This window comes from Pimephales promelas, chromosome 12 (assembly GCF_988280905.1).
Source record: "Pimephales promelas chromosome 12, fPimPro1.hap1.1, whole genome shotgun sequence".
Classification (NCBI taxonomy): domain Eukaryota; kingdom Metazoa; phylum Chordata; class Actinopteri; order Cypriniformes; family Leuciscidae; genus Pimephales; species Pimephales promelas.
This window is the reverse complement of record NC_142780.1, coordinates 16274033-16292955: the sequence shown is the minus strand read 5'-3', so window position 1 is coordinate 16292955 and position 18923 is coordinate 16274033. Positions and strand designations below refer to the sequence as shown.

General features: G+C 37.5%; 1 protein-coding gene across 5 annotated transcripts in view; it reads right to left on the bottom strand.

Moving 5' to 3' along the window:
• Positions 1-18923, bottom strand: part of fhod3b (formin homology 2 domain containing 3b) — a 188083-nt gene that overhangs the window by 77325 nt on the left and 91835 nt on the right. For all 5 annotated transcript variants that reach the window (XM_039674624.2, XM_089117557.1, XM_089117559.1 and 2 more), the window contains one exon: positions 787-854. In XM_039674624.2, the coding sequence (XP_039530558.2) occupies positions 787-854 (68 nt within the window). The remainder of the gene's footprint in view (positions 1-786; positions 855-18923) is intronic.

Below are 18923 nucleotides of genomic sequence, written 5' to 3'. Positions count from 1 at the left end.
TGAACTCTTGTTAGCCTATTTATTATTTATTAACTCTAAGATGTATTATCTTGTTGCCAAGATAATAGCCAATTACAAATTCTAGGGCACCTTTAATGTTATTGCTCATTGTTTCATTCAAAATCCCCCCTTTTTACTAGAAAACACCACGCGGATTAAGTTATAGAGAGTGCCTTCGATGTACAGTAGTAGGCTAGCTATAGTTAGCATATTAGCATCTTGTATTAGCTACGCAACTATTTTTTAGGGTAAAAGGGGTAGCTTCACTGTTGCTGAACTACTTTGAATTATGAGTAGTGTGTAGCCTAAAATGTTACAGGTCAGTAGCTTCCCCAACAAAGCTGTATATGTGTTCTCACAAAGCTATGTATGTTTGTGTTTGTTTGTGCTCCAGAGTATTTGTGTGTGTTTATGTATAGCCTCTGGCAGGTTTAAATTACGCACTTGATGACAGGTGTGAAAGTTTCAGATGCTTTTGTCATTAAAATGCTAAAACTTTAGTGGAAAGACATTTAATCTCATACACACACACACACAGTGCGATGTTCAGACATGGTTCCTCTAGAGGAAAAACAGTAGCTTCCAGCACAGCTTTAAAATCAATCAATGATGGAGACTCCAGCTTTGGTATCTGGAAATTTCTGTGCAGAGAGAAAATCCAGCGTACCCATACAGCTCAAACATGCATGAAAACACAGGCGCACATTCACACACACATGTGCTGCTGATGAAAAAGACATTAGCAGGTGATCCGTGCTAACGCTAATTCGAAGTGGGGCAGCTTACCTGAAATATTTGCTTGAGAGAGAACAGAGCTCTTCGCAGCTCACGTCCGGTTGAGATGTAGAGCTTTTCTGCAAGAGAAAACAGGCAAAAGAGTTTTGAGTTGATCTTCATGTGGTTAAATTTCTAACTAATTCTTGGATGCTTTTATTGTATTAATGTGACAGATGCTTCATAACTCAAGCTCCCAGATAAAGTACAGTGCTTTTTCACTGTTCAAACTGCAGTTCTTCAGTCTGCCAGTGTGTGGCAGGTTGAGCAGAGTACTGTCTGTGTGCATTAGTGCAGCTAAAGAAAAACCAGCTTGCAGCCTCTGACTCAGCACCTACGTGAAATAATGATCAAGCATCTCTCTCTCTCTCGTCCTTGATTATCTCTTTATTGATGGTTTTGAGGAGCTGTGTACAGAAACCACAGGCTGAATCTCACTACATGCGGTGTTCTCTCTCCATTTCTCTTTCTCAATGTGTCCCCATAGAGAACTCTCATTAACATTCCGACCTCAATATTGGCAGCCTGAGAGTCCAATTTAATCTTGCCTACTGCTGAGTGTGTGTTTGTGAATGTCAAATGTGTGCGTGTGTGTGTATGCACGGTTTGCATGAACCAGTAAAATGTCCTCACTAGTTGGTTGTCAAAAAAAGTAAGCATTTGGTACAGTATAGTGAAACAAACTGATTCATGCAAACATTATTCCAAATAATCTACCATTCAATGGTATCATATAATTTTATAATACAAATTAAACCATTACACTCTCAGAAAAAAGGTACGAAAGCTGTCACTGGGGCTGTACCTTTTCAAAAGGTAAACCTTTGTCCATTTTAGGTACTAATATGTATATTTTAGGTGCTAATATGTACATTTTAAGTATATATAATTCAAGCATAATGTTATTCCTCTTTTTTCCCCATTATGACTGAACCATCTCTGCCTAATACAGTTAATATAAGAATATAAGAACAGAACTTTGTAGATGCACATACTGTATATGTAATATTATTATATACAGTATGTGCATGTAGAAATTTCTGTAAAAAAATAATAATAATAATAATAATTAAGGCATCCAAGATAAACTCAAGATAGTAAAGTTTACACTGAGAACTTACAATAAAAGTAACGTTTGAGTTTTTAAACGTGCATATAGACACATTCTTTATTTTTTAACAATTTTTATATATTTGATTTTTAAATGATGGTCAGATTTAACCCATGTGTGGAAGCTCTTACAAAGGTTACAGGCCAGCTGGCATTTTATCTCAAATTGGGCTCTTAGTAAGTGAATTCTGATCCCAGTGTGTAGAAAATATGTTGCACTAGTTGAATTCTGCAAATCCCCATCCACATAAACTGCTAATAGGTTTCATTGTTTATAATTACAGAAATACAATACTACAGGAGCACCATATCCACCCCTTTTATAAATAATCTCAAGTATTTCAACTGAAGACTTGCGTTTATGTGCCAATTCAGAGAGGAACTTGTCTTCCGGTTTGGCTTTATAATAGGCCGGAACATATTTCTAAGGCTTGTTTTCATATACAGTTACAACAGGGTTTTTGTGTTGAGTTTGACAGGACCACACTACTGTGATTTACCTCGGGCATATGTTTCTGTTGTGGGGCTCAACAAATCATGTTGAGCACAGAGAAGAACCGCATGAACCAAAGGCAGCCATCTTACTTTTCAACCAACGTGTCAGAACTTTAATCTGGCTTTACTCAGATGTAAATCAAAGCTGCCTCGAGAGAAAAAAAAAGACCTCTGGCACACCTGGATGCCTTAGACCCAGCTTATAAAGAACAAAACAATTATTTAGGATACACAAGTCTGTCAAAAACATTCCAAAAAAAACTAGTCAAAATAAACTTTAAAAGATTATCATTGAATGAAAACCAATGTAAACATTCTTTTAAAGGGACCATGCTCTATTTTTTTTCTGTGAAATGCAATTCTTGCAAAATAGACATAATGTAATTTTACAAGATCATTTTGACTTTTCGCAACATTTTTACTGTTTAAAACAAAAAACAGATGACAACCATAATTTATTTTTCAACAAAATATAGTAGCGACTACACGGTAAATCAGTACACAGTCAAAAGAGCCAAAATGGCTTCTACAATTGCAGCAACTTCATTTTTATTACAGGTGTTTTGCACGAAATTCCTAGACTTCATCCAGATCAGATTAACGATTATCAAAACCAAGTTGGCAGTAGATTGAGTCCATCAACACCCCTATATACCTCTTCAGGCTATACATTTCATTTGTTAACATAGGCAGTTTTATTTATATGCTGTGGAATGTTTGATGACTCTCAGAAAAAAAGGTACAAAAGCTGTCACTGGGGCGGTACCTTTTCAAAAGCTACACTTTTGTACCTAAAGGGTGCATATTGGTACCTTAATTATGCACCCTTTCGGTACAAAAGTGTACCTTTTGAAAAGGTACCGCCCCAGTGACAGCTTTTGTACCTTTTTTTTCTGAGAGTGACAAGTTAGCTTACATGCGCTTAAGCAGTGCTTCTATCGCTTGTCTCTGCTTCTTTTTAGATCCAGAGATTATGTACTATCTCAAAAGATGTGTAAAAGTGCCCCCTACCATACAACCAACAGTGAACAAGTGGATTGCCGGGCAAACTTGCCAACGTCAGGAAAGGGTTAATTCGCAACTTCAGATGGAAACATAAACTTTCAGGGAACCAAAAATGTTTGAATGGCATACTTGTAGTACACATTAGGTTGGACGGGAGAAAGTAAAAAAGAACTAAAATAAGATGTATTACATTATATAACTCTTCGTTGACAAGTGGACGTTCAATCTGTGAGCCTTGAAATATATATATATATGAAGAGTTTGGTTCCAAAACGCGATAAACGCCATTTTTAAAAAAAAATGAGTTACTGCAAAAATCTGACTTTTCAATACCGACCAGATACAAAACAATGTTTAATTTTACGTAAAATGGGATATCCGCCGTGTTATTATGTAATGTTTTCTCCCTTTCTTTCCAAACCGCGACAAACGCCAGTCTCCCTTTTCTGCAAAATGCCACATATCCGCTAAACCAATCAAAAAGCACCATTCCACGCAATGTAAACAGTAACGGCAGCGCTTTAACTAACCCGGCTTCCTAGGTTTTCTCTATTTTGTCCTTTCGATCAACAAACAAACAAAAAAATGAATAATTTTGACAGCATTGGTGAACCTGCGGAGGGTAAGGCATCCTGCATGGGTAAACGTGACATCGAAATCGAATCATTTACGTGAGGAAGAAGATGGACTCGGGAAGAGGAAATGCCGGCTGTTGCTTGTTCTCACACGACAGCATTAAACTTCTGTCACGCTGACACACTGACCCCAGAGGATCTTTTGGAAAACTTTCAGTTGTTTTCTTCAAAGTCAACGAAAACCGAGCAGGACCAAGACAGTTTACAGCTGATCGCCGTCAAAAAAGTTCAGCGGCGACGTCCCAAGGTTGACAACAGCGATATGCATAACGTTAGATCATGCTTAATAAATCATAATTCATGATGATGTGCTCATCTTAGTTAATGTTTTAATTAAGGTTTTGTTCATCCATGAATTCATGAATGAAAAACGTTGAACTGTTAAAAAAAACGTTGTTTTCATCTTCCCATTTTCTTGCTAAAGAAAACACAGTTTTACTCAAATTCATCAAAATGGATTTATAGCGTTTTGGAACCAAACTCTTCATATATATTTTAACAGCATCTGAGGGTAATATGCTCTTTTCCTCACATTTAACAACATGCCTTGTAAAATTACTCTCAGAATCAACACAAATATCAATAAAAGCACATTCTGTTCAGAGAAATTTGGACTCCAAAGTTCCTCTATCTCCTGCTGCCAAGAGCCTTAAACCCATCAGCTAAAGCCTCCGTTCATCCTTCCCTCAGTCTCTTCCTCTCCAGCATTCCTCTGATCCTGCTGGAATAAAGGAGACCAGACAGAAAGGACAGCAACCTTTACTCAGTGACTTCCATATTTGGCCCTCACTTTCTCTCTTTTTTTCATGAATCATTTTCCCATTCATTCAGAGTGTTCTGTACTGAGAAGTCAGCCTTTTTTTGTTTTTTTTAAAACTCTACCTCTGATTCACCAAACTGGATTTCAACAACGCTAGTATTCCCAAGTCTACTGAAAATAGATAGCTTATTCTGCTAGCTTATCAGTTTAAAATCTGCAACCCATCAATGTTTTCTACAGTATTATTTTGCAACAGGGAAAACCTCCACCCACTCTGATGGAATAATTTGTTAAGACTGATTCACACTAGTCTTTTTGAACGATTCATTAAAAGAACTGTCTCAAAAAAGTGATTTGTTTATGAACTGCTAAAAGAGTCATGGTTTGGCTGATATTAGTATGACCAGGTTATATCCTGCTGTTGGATGCCGTAATTATTCCACCCCAAAAAATAACAAAGCAAAACTTCAATAAAAGTCATACGTTTAGGCCTACACTGGTATATGATTCACTTAAAGAACCACTCATTTGCTTAGGAATATGGCTAAATGGTCATGCTGCATGTTTCTGATTCACAAAAGAGAACCAGTTCGTATCAATCTGTATATGAATCAGGCTAGATGGTCCCGCTGTATGTTTTTAATTCCCTAAAAAGATATGGCTCATTAGAATCATTCATTGAGGAATCCGACTATACTGGCAGAACTGAAATACATGATTTTTGATTCACTATAAAAGAACCATCTCATTAGACTCATTAATTTATGAATCTGGCTAAATGGGTCATGCTGTATTGTTTGATTCACTAAAAAGAACCAACTGATTAGAGTCATTCATTTGGGAATCAGACTAAACTGTTTGTATATTCCTACCCGTGTTTTATTATCTCACTCAACATCCTACTGACATAATCATTCTCTCTCACGTTACCCATAATTCCTCCCCTACACCACATAACACTCATCCCAGACCTCCGTCCTCCAGCTTTGAGCCAGTAAACTGGCAGGCTGGCAGAGGAGCTCTGTGATCACTGGAGGATGAAGGGTAATGAAGAGGAGGGTGAGCGTGGGATCATTTCTGACAGACCCTCTTACTACCACGCGGCACAACGGAGTCAGAAAGAACGAGCTTCAGCGATCCGCAATCAGACACGCGCTGATTCAGCTAATCTTCAGTTCCTCTCAGTGGTTTCTGGATGAGTCTCATGAATGTGGTGATGATCATAAAGATCACACAGTGACAAACATAGTCATAAAACCACCATCAAGACAAGGATCTTGCTGTATCATGCAATGAAACCTTCTTTTGGAATAGATGTGTGTGTGATTGAGAGACTGGCACAACAATCTTGTTACTGTGCTTTCATGATCTCTGTATATAAAGGTTAGACTGTAAAAAAAAAAAAGATGGATGACACCTTCACTCTCTATTGTTGAAAAGTGCAGCTGCCAATGTCCCAATATGGCGCTGGCAAAGTCTCAGAGATATCACACTCTGTCACACAGATAACACACCTATACTGCATCCAACCATCAATGGGCGACTGAATTGGCTTCACTTTTTGGGACTTGTGCGGCTAACTTGGTTTAGACAGTCTACTGTAATTCAGCCCTACAAAGACTTTTTCCAATAAACCTGTCACAGAGTTATTCCTGCCTGTCATAAGCCCATGCATATCAGCAGGCACACACACTCTTACATACACACAGGGAGAGTGAGGCCCTCCTTTAATGAGAAATATTTCAGCTCTGATTAGTTCCATACCAGCTGGCAGGGATAAGTGCCCGCAGTACTGTCCTCTGTCTCATCACGTTCAGGACGAAAAATAATAATAATGGATAGACAGAGAGAGAGACAAAGGAGCCAGTCAGAGAGTGTGAGAGAGTAAGAGATGGGAAGAGATGTCAATGTTTATAGTGTATACCGTGCTCTCAAAAATATTTGGGCATATTTATTGTAAAAAATATTAAATAAAATATCCTAAAATATTTTAAAATATAAAACAAAATGTTTAAATGAGTAAATGAAAATGAGGAATTAATTATGCCACATATACTGCAGATGTAAGTAAATGTGGAAGAAGTCATGAAGACACTGAATCACATGATGAGGATAAGATTTAAAGCAGCTGATTAATGAGGTCCTCACAGAAACAGACCAGTGGACTAACATACTGTGTATGTGTAATGTGTATATGTAGTTTTTTTTTTTTTTTTCTCTCAGGTATCTGGACACTAAAGGCCTGTTTACACCAAGAGTGAATATTTGTGACAAATTACAGCAAACTCAAAATATTTACACCGAAAAATGCATCCAGTGACAGAACAACTTTTGTCCTGCTATTTTTTCTTAGTCTAGACAGAACAACTCATTAAACAATAAGATACCAGCTTTTTCGTGTCCAGAGCCACTTCTTTATATGAGAAATAGACGTTTGCCAGGGTACACTGTATGCCCTTTTTCGCTATCAACTTTAGACTCTTTAGACTCTTTGATAATGCCATTTTCTCTCACCGGCTAGCTTAAATGTTAACATCACTCTGCACAGGACGTAATAGCATACCTCAAAAAAAAAAAAAAAAAAAAAAATGCAGTTTAGCACTTAAGGATGCCAAGGAATACTTTTAAGTGTAAAAGTAGGTAACGTCAAATATACGTTTAATTATTACAATAAGTTAGACTCCATTGTGTAACAAGCCAATTAAATTGATACACATTTATTATTCACAATATGGAAAGAGCGATAATGGGCTTATTCAAGTCCTCTTTTATTTTGATGTTTTTTGTTGTTATTATACATTCCGTATCTCCCACATGTGTGTTTTAGCAAGGCAGGATGTTGCAAGATGCCACAATATACCAGGAAACATGTGGGCCAGACATGATTTTGACAACTTTAAGGATGTTTTGTAGAAAGCCTTTCTTTAAAGTGAATTCCATTTGTATAAATTTTATCTTAATTTTAATCAATGTTTCATCAAACCATTGCTTGGATTTAATAAATAAGAAGCAAATATATATCAGACAATCAGGACATGGAGGCGCCGGCGCAATCTCTTGCATTGCACGTGAACGAGTTTGTCTCATAAATGTACCGAAACTCAGCGTATAACCTGCCTTACATACATGAGAAATATATATATAGAAAGCTTGAAATGTCTAATTCAAAACAGACTACTCTCTGCTTTATGTATGAAGTACATTTCTCTCTATAGGCGTGTTCAACTATGCAGTCACTATTGCAGCCTACACTGACACAAAAAACACTGGTTTATTAACAAACAATTAAAATGTCTCCTTGCTATACTTGAAACTAGGGGTGCACGATTCAGAAAATGTCACGATTCGATTCGATACCGATTTTTGTCTCGAGATTCGATTCAAAATCGATTTTCGATTCAAAAAACGATTCACAGGTCTATATAAATGTAGTTTACTTTTTCCTATGTGATTGATTGCAGTAGACATAATTTAAAATAAAAGTTTGATATTACTTTATATGTCTTCATACAAAAATAAAAACTTTTGCAACTAAAAAGTGCGAAGTGCCAAGCTTTGGCCAGCTTTTAAATACATTTAATTCAAGTTTAAAATAAAACGCTTTTACATTTAGCTTTAAAGTGCTGTAGTCAGATCAAACAAACAATTATGCTAAATGTGGTTTAAGGAGTAGGCCTACTTCAGCTACCAGGTTGACTGTTGAAATGTGAACTCGACTGGGCACATTGAACCCTAAAAATATATACTAATTTAATAGAACCCTTGTGAAAATATTTTAAATAGATTTAAAAAAAGCCACCGCTACTGGTAACATCTATGGTTAGATTGATTTGTTTAGATCCAGTGAAGTCGTTCATAGGCGCGTAATTTGCGGGTATCTCCAACCCGATCTCACGACCAAGTCGTACGAATTCGACGAATGATTAAAAAGTGGCTAATTCGTAACAATTCATACGACCTCACTCGTACGAATTAATACGATTTTGCTAAATCGTACATATTTTACGAATTGGCCAATTCGTATGAATTCGTACGAATGACCTACCCCTGACCCCGCCCCTAAACCTAACCATCACGTGGGTTTAGACAAATCGTACAAATTAGTACGAGTGAGGTCGTACAAATTAGTACGAATTAGACATTTTTTAATCATGCGTCGAATTCGTACGAATTGGTCGTGAGATAGTGTTGGTATCTCCAGTTAACTAGCAGAACATTCATTTAGTTCGCTATTAAATAAGAGACCTGTTGTTTTTGAAATCAAGCTGAGCGCTCGTGTCCGCTGCGATCAGTGTCATGGATACAGTGTTCTCTGTGGCTCGCGCAGTCTTCTCTCGGTCGCGCGCTTTAATCTATCGCTGTTGTGAAGACTCCGGTGAAATCTCAAAATAAAATGCACACAAACGTGATGAACATATTCGGTTTTGATGAGAGAGAGAAAAAACTATACAAGTGCGGTTTAGAACCCGTAACCTCTGACACGCTTGGCAAAAGATCTACAGAACTCAAATATAAGATCTGCGGATCGATGCATTTATTTACGGGTTGAGCAGAGTGGCTGCACAGTTTGACCAGAGGGCGGCAAGAACTTGCAATAACTATTTATCAGACCGGCCCTCGCAGCCTCGAAACCATAGAAACACTACCGGACCACCGATAAAAGTCCCAACTCACCTGATTGCCACTCCGCCCCTGCACACCATTAAAAAATATAGCCTATATGAATCGATTTTTGGAATTCTATGAATCGATTCTGAATCGGTAAAGATTGAATCGCGATTCAAATGTGAATCGATTTTTTTTTGCACACCCCTACTTAAAACATTCATAATCATTACTTTTGCCGGTTCTTTATGACAGCTTTATGCGATATTGGTAGCGACACACTACCCTAATGCGTCACCACCGCATTAGCACCGAAAACACAGGGATTTATTTAGACAATACTCGCACAACCTATTGGATATTCTATAAATGAATCAACTAATCGAGTATTCGAAAATGATTACTCATCCCTGGTGCTCATCCCACTACTGCTTTATTAATTCATCCAGTGTAAAACCCAGACACCGATAAACAAATGTGGCTTTTTGTTAATTACTGTCCTAAAGCATTTAACACAGAGTAACAGCTCACTACCAGTTACAAAAGACACTTATTCTTGTCACGGGCAATTCTAGTTACATTTTATATCAATTAATTCTCAAATTATTCTTTGACTATGTTCTGGCCCACCATCTAATGGCGAAAAACTGTTTTGGCCTATATGCCAGACTTACTTGCCGATACACTTACAGTCTTCACAATGGCGTATGCTCTATAAAGGTCCTATAGATCACATGCACAAATTATCAACACTTTATAGAGTTTTGTCGACTGAAAGTGTTTTGGAAAAATGTTTCGTTTGAATGTTTTGTTTGAATATTGTTTTGTATTGCATTTTGTGTTGAATGTGATGGGGGTTTGGAATCATATAAGCATTTGCACTTGTATAATTTGTTTGTTATGTAGCCTGTAATGTTGATTTGTGAGAAAACTAGAATGCAGGTTTGAAATAAACATCATCATCAGTTGAATAATTGGCAGGTTGTTGAACAGGACTACAATCATTTGAACACATTGTACTTCTATCCATCATCACCCTGTTTTCATTTCTGTCAAAAATTAAATATAGTGCTAGTGAATGAACGTCAATGGGGATCGTTGTTTCTTTTTGGCCCTCATTGATATTCACTGAATAGGTAAAATCTGTAACAAGTACATTTTTGTTACAATACATGAGGTTGAGCAAAAGATGGCAATTTTCATTTCAGGCTGACATATCCATTTAAGAGTGAAAGCGTGTGAGGGTTATGTGTCACCTGAGGCATTGCAGTTTAAATATTATCATATGAATGGCACCTGTTGCCCTTCAGTGACCCTTATAAAAGCTAAACTGGTAGAATGAAAACATGAATCAGCATTTGTATTTTTACACCCCTTAACATACTTTCTGAGGTATAAAGTCATGTCTCTAAAATGGCGTGTGAATGTCTCCGTCTGATGATAATAATAACAATTATCCAGCAATAAAAGTGTGAGCAGTAATTTTGATGCCTCTCAGTTGCCGTAAGTGCTGCGGGGAAGTGCGATCTGAATGGGAAAATCTGAAACACACACAATCACACACATACACGAGTGATGTCTTCATATATTGATCAATTCTAACTTCCATTGTCAGAACTTGTTTAAACTTGGTAACAGGTTGTAAAAGAATCATTATTTTGAGCCATTATTCTGATCTTGTTCTCACAACCATTTTGACTGATTAAATCAATATTCAACAAATGATCTGTATATTTATTCATGACTGATTTGGTTCTTATGGACTCGTGAACAGTTACAGTGGTTAACAATTCAATAGAAGGAACGGTCATCAGTGAATAATGTCATAAATTTATGTTTGTTTGTGTATGTTAGTTATTTTATGACTTTAGAAGACTTGGGATAAAGCATTTGAGTCATGGACCAATTTATTGATACTTCAAATGTGCTTTGGATCCTTTTTGAAACTTGACAGCAAAGGATTCTGGGGTGAATAATTACTTTAAATTTCCCCATTTTTCGGATATTACCTTTCATGTAGTGTGTAATATAGCTGGTTGTGAATGTAAAAGGTCTGCAAAGCTTCAAAGATCAAAGTGTACAATTAATGTTATTATGAATTATTTTCTCCCAAAAGAAAGAACCGATTCTGAACTGCCATGCAGCGAGTAATCAGTAATTCCTGTATTATTTTCTACTTGGACCTACATTTGCATAATGCCAGCCTATGGTTTTCATTGTCATTTGGACACGAACAAATTGACTCGGGAAAAAGATTTGTTCATTTTGATGAACGGGTTTGAACAGGAGAGTCACGAACACGCATCACAGAACAGAGCAAGCGACCATTTGAGCTTATAAAACTTAAACTTTGTTATTTTTTATTTTTTATTTTTTTTAAATGAGCGATCGTTTCGCTTGATAAGACCCTTATTCATCGTCTGGAATAGTTTAAAACCCATTTTGCACTGAAACTGTCTTTTGGAGCTTGAACCGTTGGTTCTCAGTAAAGTGCATTACATGGAGAAAAATCCTGGAATGTTAATTTCTTAATTTCTTTTCGACAGAGGAAAGAATGACATGGGCATCTTGGATGACATGGGGGTGAGTAAATTATCAGCAAAAAAAATCCCTTAAATTTGACCTCAAGCTTGCATACAGATCTGTTTCAGTCCAATCAAAAAACGATAGATAGAATTTAGAACATAGAACCGTTTCTTATACAGATCACAAGACAGAAGACCTGTCGCGAGACAAAAAGTCTCTTCAGACCACCTGCACTTGTTTTCTCCCTCTCCATCTCCTCTGCTCTGTTCTTCATTTATGGAGAGAAAACAGGAGTAATTACAATGAAAACTTCCCCAACATGAGCGTGGGCTCGTAACATGCCGCTTTATAGCCTTTCTGCTTTCATCCTCTCAGTCGGTCCAAGCACGGAGTGGGTGATAGGTCGGAGAATGCAGATAAATACAGACAGGTGGGAAACATTAGGCAAAAATGCAGGTAATGATGAGATCACTCAAAAGCAGTGAAAACCAAAACTGGAGAGGATTTACTGGGTGGGGCAGCAAGGGAATTAAACGGCTATGTGTGCGAATGGATTTTAAAGGGATCATTTGTGTGTGCATGTGCATCCGATGTTAGCTTGCCAGCTCTTCGACGCAGCGTGCATGGAAGCCCTGCAACTTTTTAATTAATTTGTTCCTGCCACTTGAAGTTTGTTCAGATGAATGCTGCGCTTTGATGAGAGCCAGATGGAAGTCTGGTTCTTGGCGTTTGATTAGTTTTAGCCAAGCTTGGGCCACACATGTAGAGAACAGCACTATCGGCCATGGCTTCCACAAGGTTTGTGTCATCACCTATATCCCAGAGGTCATGCTCGTCCTCGCAGAAAACAAGAGAAAATAGGTAAGAATGGAGACAAAGGTCCTTCAGTCTATAATTTTTCAACAACTGAGGCTGTCAAGAAAGGCTTTCTTTTTTATGGGAAAATTTTGACTGGGAACAGAAGGCTTTGTGAAGGATTCACGATAAAAACGCCACCACGCCTGAATTTAAATAAAGCGTGAATTTGAAAACAACTCATAAAACATTTAAAATGGGGTGGATAAAAAGACTCGAAACCACATAAGAAAAATGCAAGTAATTAGGAGTCATGTGCTGGCATGGGTGGAATCTGAGGATTTGAAAATCCTTTGACTTTTTTTTCTTTATTTTGCATTCAGCATGAGTGTCTTTTTCAGTTTTCAAGCCTCTTCATCACACAGTTTGCCAAATTATAAATGTTTAACTTCTATTTGTATAATATCTAATAATATATATACAATTACTTATTTTAAATGCATATTTAATTCAGATAGTAGGCAATCATTTCTAAGGTAATTCACACACAGTCAGTAATGATAGTCTCGTGTAACCTTGAGACTATCATTGGCCAAGCCAAGGACTTTACAGAGGCCAGCTGACTGACATATAAAACAACCAATCACATTTTGTTTTGTCCAGCATCAACTTTAGGGGCGTGAAAATGTACCGTCGATGTCCTTACAATAATAGACCGGCCACGTGTAAAACTCTTGGACATTTTTTAAAGACTTTTTCCCTTAAAACTTTAAATACTTCACATACTTTTGAAAATCCAGCGTTTAGTTGATCCTGATAAGCTTTGTAAACACAACGGCTTTTTTTCCGATGAGGGGGTTTGCCATCACAACGGCCTTGTTTCCAGATGGACCATGAAAGAACGCAAAACACATATATCCTGCAAATCCTGTAGCATTCAACCAATCATATGATGACTTCTAAATTGCGGAATGGTTTCCAATTTTCTGTGCTATATGCATCAGACTGAGACTATGACAACTGAGGCTGAGACTATAAATGACTCAAATTTAAGCTTTAAGAAGCTTCCAATTGCAAAATTTGCTTCAGTAATTTATGTAATTACGTACAATTACATAATATTACATACTAACAAATACATATTACATTCCATAAAATTAATTTGACATATTTTAAGATATGTCAGTGCAAGATGCTTTCAGTTAAGCCAGCTCAAACATGCATTTTAGTCTAGCCTTGTTAGTGAAACCGGGCAATAGTACTTTAAATACGGCCTTCAACATCCCAAAGTGTAATAATAAACAGAGCTCACTTGTTGTGAATTTGGTATAGAATCCAATTTTCGTTTTGGAATCTGAAAGGCCTGTTTTATGACCAACAGACACTGGAAGGATTCAGCTGTAGGATGCGGTTACAACACAAATGCACCATGCTGATACATGCTGACTCAACTGCACTCGTGTACAAACGCTTTCTCTTCAATGCCAGTGAGGACTGTGGAACACGAAACCCCTGCTGAATAAGCCTGAGCTGATCACCTTTCACTATTCTGATATCTTACCTTGGGATCGTGCTCGTTTGCAAGGTTCCCATCACTCTGTTTAAATCCCTCTACTACAACTTACCATTGTCTCTCAAGAAATCTGAGACATCCATTATTTGTGAATTAATAGATTGCACATATTGTGAAAGTTCTACCTCTATGGTTTTCTACCATAGGAAGATACCTTAAAAAGGGGAAGGAGAAAGTACAGTGTACTGTAGGTAATTGCTAAGGTCAAATACTGTACAAAGCTGCTTGTGATAAAAAAGGATAATTAACCCACCAATTAAAACATGTGTTTAGGTACGGTCTGACATCCTGGAGACTGGAGTTCCTGAGCTTCAAAAAGCCCCATAAACATATCATTAAATGCAGTAATGTACTTTATTCCAAGTCCTCTAAAGCCAAAAAATAGCTCTGTATGAGGAAAATTTGGTAATAACCTGAGAAAATGAACAGCTATTTTAAAGTGTAATAGGGCTGGGTATTGACACAAATTTCACAATTCGATTCGATTTCGATTCACAAGCTTGCAATTCGATTCGAATTCGATTCGATTCGATTTTTCGATTATTTTGGATATCAGTTACAATAAATGACAAATGTTCTCAAGGAAATCAAATCTCTTAACTATGGGAGTCTAGTTGTAGCCTATAGGCTTCATTAGCCTATTATGAAGGTAATAATGAACTGTTTTGTAGCTATACAAACAATTGAATTACACTTGTATTTATTTTTATAATAAGAAGATTATATGAAATATAAACATTTAAATGGTGGCTGTCATAAAAACTTGCCAGATTTATTCAAATATGCATTAAATATTGAAGAACATTAAGATTGTAATGCATATGTAATATGGTGTATATATTTTGCAAAATGCTCCTCTTTTTTGTTGAAATGCTCCTCAAGAACTATTTTTTTCTAGCTGACTAACGAGTTTATGTGGGTTTTCTGAGGTAAATATGACGATACATGACATTGATTACAAGCTGTTTAACTGACGTCTTTCCACGGTTGAAACGCTGATTGAGCGAATCAATGTGACATGATACGGATTTCGATAAGTTCTGTGTTTTAACACACTTTCAGATGCTCATTCATGTTTATTTCGCGCTGTGACTGGTATTATTAAGCCGGAAGAGAGATCAGCGCTGCTGCTTCTATGGATCTGCGCCAGAGCGATCTCACGCCACAGCGACAAAACGCTATTTATGTTTTTGAATTTCTAGAGAAAATGGACGTAATTTGAAAATTGAGACTTTGTTTTATATCAATAGTAACAAAGGACAAAGATTATTGCGATTTTTTTTGGATGCACGCAGCCGCGATACAATGTTCCATTCATTCAAATGAAACAGGATGACTAATCGATTCTTGAGATTTAAGAATCGATATCGGTTCGTAAAAATGAGAATCGATTCATATCGAGAAATCGATATTTATTACCCAGCCCTAGTAATAGTTCACATTATTACTGTTTTCACTGCATTTTTTGAGCAAAGAAAATGCAGCCTTTTAAAGGCAAAACAGAAATCTTACCAGTAATGTGACCATACATATTGATGCAATTTATTTCATATTTCGCCAAAACACTGGGACTTACAATCAAAAAAAATTGCCCTAATGTGTGACACATTGACCCACAGATGCAACGAGAGGCAAAGCATGTATAAACGTAAGCAGAACCACATTATATTTCCTACCCTGTAAAGATGTACCAGGATATGGAAGCACATGCACAGGATAGACTTTATTTTGAGTGTGTGTTTAAGAGTGTCATTCAAGAACAACAGATCCAGAGGATTCTGCATCAAACGTCTGGACCGCGGCCAGTCAGTAAGAACCTTTGGCAGCTCCTCAGTCGTCCTCAAAAGCTGTAGTGCTCTTGTTGCAGTAACAGATGCTGAAAGTACTTAATTGCATTTCAAAGCCCTGCGGTGCATGGCCTACTCCTGCATGCACTTATTTTCATAGCTGGAGCCTCGTAAAGTGCCGCTGTCCCCAAAAAAGCAGGTGCTCGCAGCCACGAAATGAAGATTAATCATAGAGAGGCCCTGAGTTTGGATCGACGAGCTGTTACAGTAACATCAACCTGTTTTTGTCTCTCTTTTGATCAAGCGTGTTTAAAAAAGGTGTTTAAAAACTTTGCGAGAGAGATTTCCGTCACTGAACGTGAACTGCAGCATGGTCAGAATTTAAAGGAATGAATTATAAGCTAGCACAACACCAGGAAATTGGCCAAAATGGAGATACACACATGCCATGATTTGTATCGGAAAACAGATGGGGATTTCATACACGCACACACGCACACAAATACACACAAGCAGAGAGAGTAGTGTATTTAAGACACCTGGTGATACTGGAGAATCATCCAAAAGTTTACTCCAGTTTTCCAGTACGTAATTGTCAAAACGCTGCAGATCTGAACCAAAATATAGGTCTACATTTTCTGGGTGACTTATCTGGAACTTTCGCTCATGCACCGATTACTTCTTTTTCCTAGAAGATGTCATAATGGAACATAAGTTCATCCAAGAGGAAAATACTTTTGATAAGCTTCAAAGATCCTTTGAACAGATCCACTGACACTGCCATTTCAACCAGTGTTGTTCTGAACAATATTAAAATGGTTCTAAAACACATGTATACATGCAAGGCTGATGTGCAGTGACAATTTTGCTCACATTTGCTATTAAAAATAATTATGGCAAAAACATTTTTTTTCAGGTCCTTAGCACATACCTTTCAACATTTGGTTTTCAAAATCTGGGAAATTTGTCAATTGGGGGGCCCCTTCGGCGTATGCCTCGAACACCCCTTTTACTGTCTGTGCAAACACCCCATGCATGGGTAATTCCTTTTTGATGCTAATTTTTAGCTTATTTTGTTTAAGTAACAAGTACACGAGTTCGATTTAGGAATAAAGTGCGAGTTGTCAGATGCCAATCGCTTCCTTGAATCTGTGTGGCCTCTGGCATTAATTTAGCCTTTATGAGTTTCTTTGCCCTTCACCTGCCATCATGTCTATTGGCTTGCTTTCGAGTTTCGAGCTTTCCACGACTGCACTGGTTTATAGGTTGCCAGGTTGAGGTGACCAACGGGTTGAAATTGTAAATGGTCTGTGGGGTGTCAATATAATGCATTTAATCAAATCTGGCAACTGGTCAACACTAGACAAACATATTGGTTCGATTATTCATAAAGGAGTTTGGGCCATGCAAATTACGGGAGTTTCCCGGGAGAAATAACAAACCGGGAGGGGTCCAGGAGATAGGGCTCAAAAAAAAGGAGAAACCCGGGAAAAACGAGAGTGTTGGCAGCACCAGTGCTAACACCCCAAAAAAATAGTGTACAGCCCTCACATGTAATAATTATTGATCTACTGTATATTACACAACTGCACATGTTAATGAGCAACATCTGCACCAAACACTGGTCTCGAATTTGAGCTCTGGATGGATAAAAGAAGGAGTGACGACAGAGAACCAGCCCTGGGACATTTAAGTTTTTATTTTGTAATGTTTCTATGCTGCATTTGGCCGTGAGGCGCTTGCTGCTTATGTAAATTTGTACATACGAACATTACGTTGAACCATTCCCGATCTCCCTGAATTTTGTTACAATATTAATTTCTTTAAAAAGATTACTGACCCAAACTTTTTGAATGGTAGCAATTTTTTTTAATTGGTGAGCTGTGATGTATTGTACAGTCAGCTGGTAATTATCACAAAATAAACCTCTTTAGGTTGCATTTGGGTTCTGATAACATATTAAATTGACCAGCTAACCATACAATACTCTTTCAATAGATCAAGCTATTACAGTTAATCCATCCTGACCTCCTATTAGAGACCCACATTGTGTCCGCATACACATCTAACCTCTCAACCCGAGATAATGCATTCCAAATGCAGGATTCAATGATTCATCCAGCATCTCCTGTTCACAGAAACAGATCTGTACTACACAAGCCAGGAAAAGTCCAATTCATTCATTATTCTGTATGGTTTCACAAATCAACCACTGATCAAAAACATTGCATTGTTTTTTTTTTCTATCTGCAAAGCTAAAAGACCCCACTCCTCCTCAACCCAACCCATCATCAAAAGCAGTCCTACCATAAATCACACTACTGAGTCTCTGTTTTACACAGAACAATACAAGACAGTAACTCTGTAATCTGGGCAGGGGTTTTGAACAAGAATGCAGATCCTTTAAGATGGGACTCTAGGATCAAACACGGTCATAAACGGGGTACATCTGCAACTCAGGCCATGGGAGGGTCCGCGTTTCCATTGGGAATCCGCAGAGGAATAAACAAAGACACATGTTGGAAGACCGCGAACGGACGTACACAGCTGAGCACATGCAGTAACCACAAAAACTCCCAGAGTTCCCTGAGAGAACTTCCACCTGTCAGAAACAAAACGTCTCCAACTTTACAGAAATCGAATAGTGTGAAGGAGACGAGAGATCTGTGGACAAAAAAAGCATCAGGGTGACGACGGTCTAAAAAATAGAGTTTCTATATAAAACACAGAGTTCTTCTTCAGAACAAACACTCAACGCCACTAAACACCTTCTCTAAATACATTAAACGCAACTTAAAGGGAATAATTATGGGGTAGAAAAAACGGTTTTACGATCCTGAATTGATTCTTCAATTCAT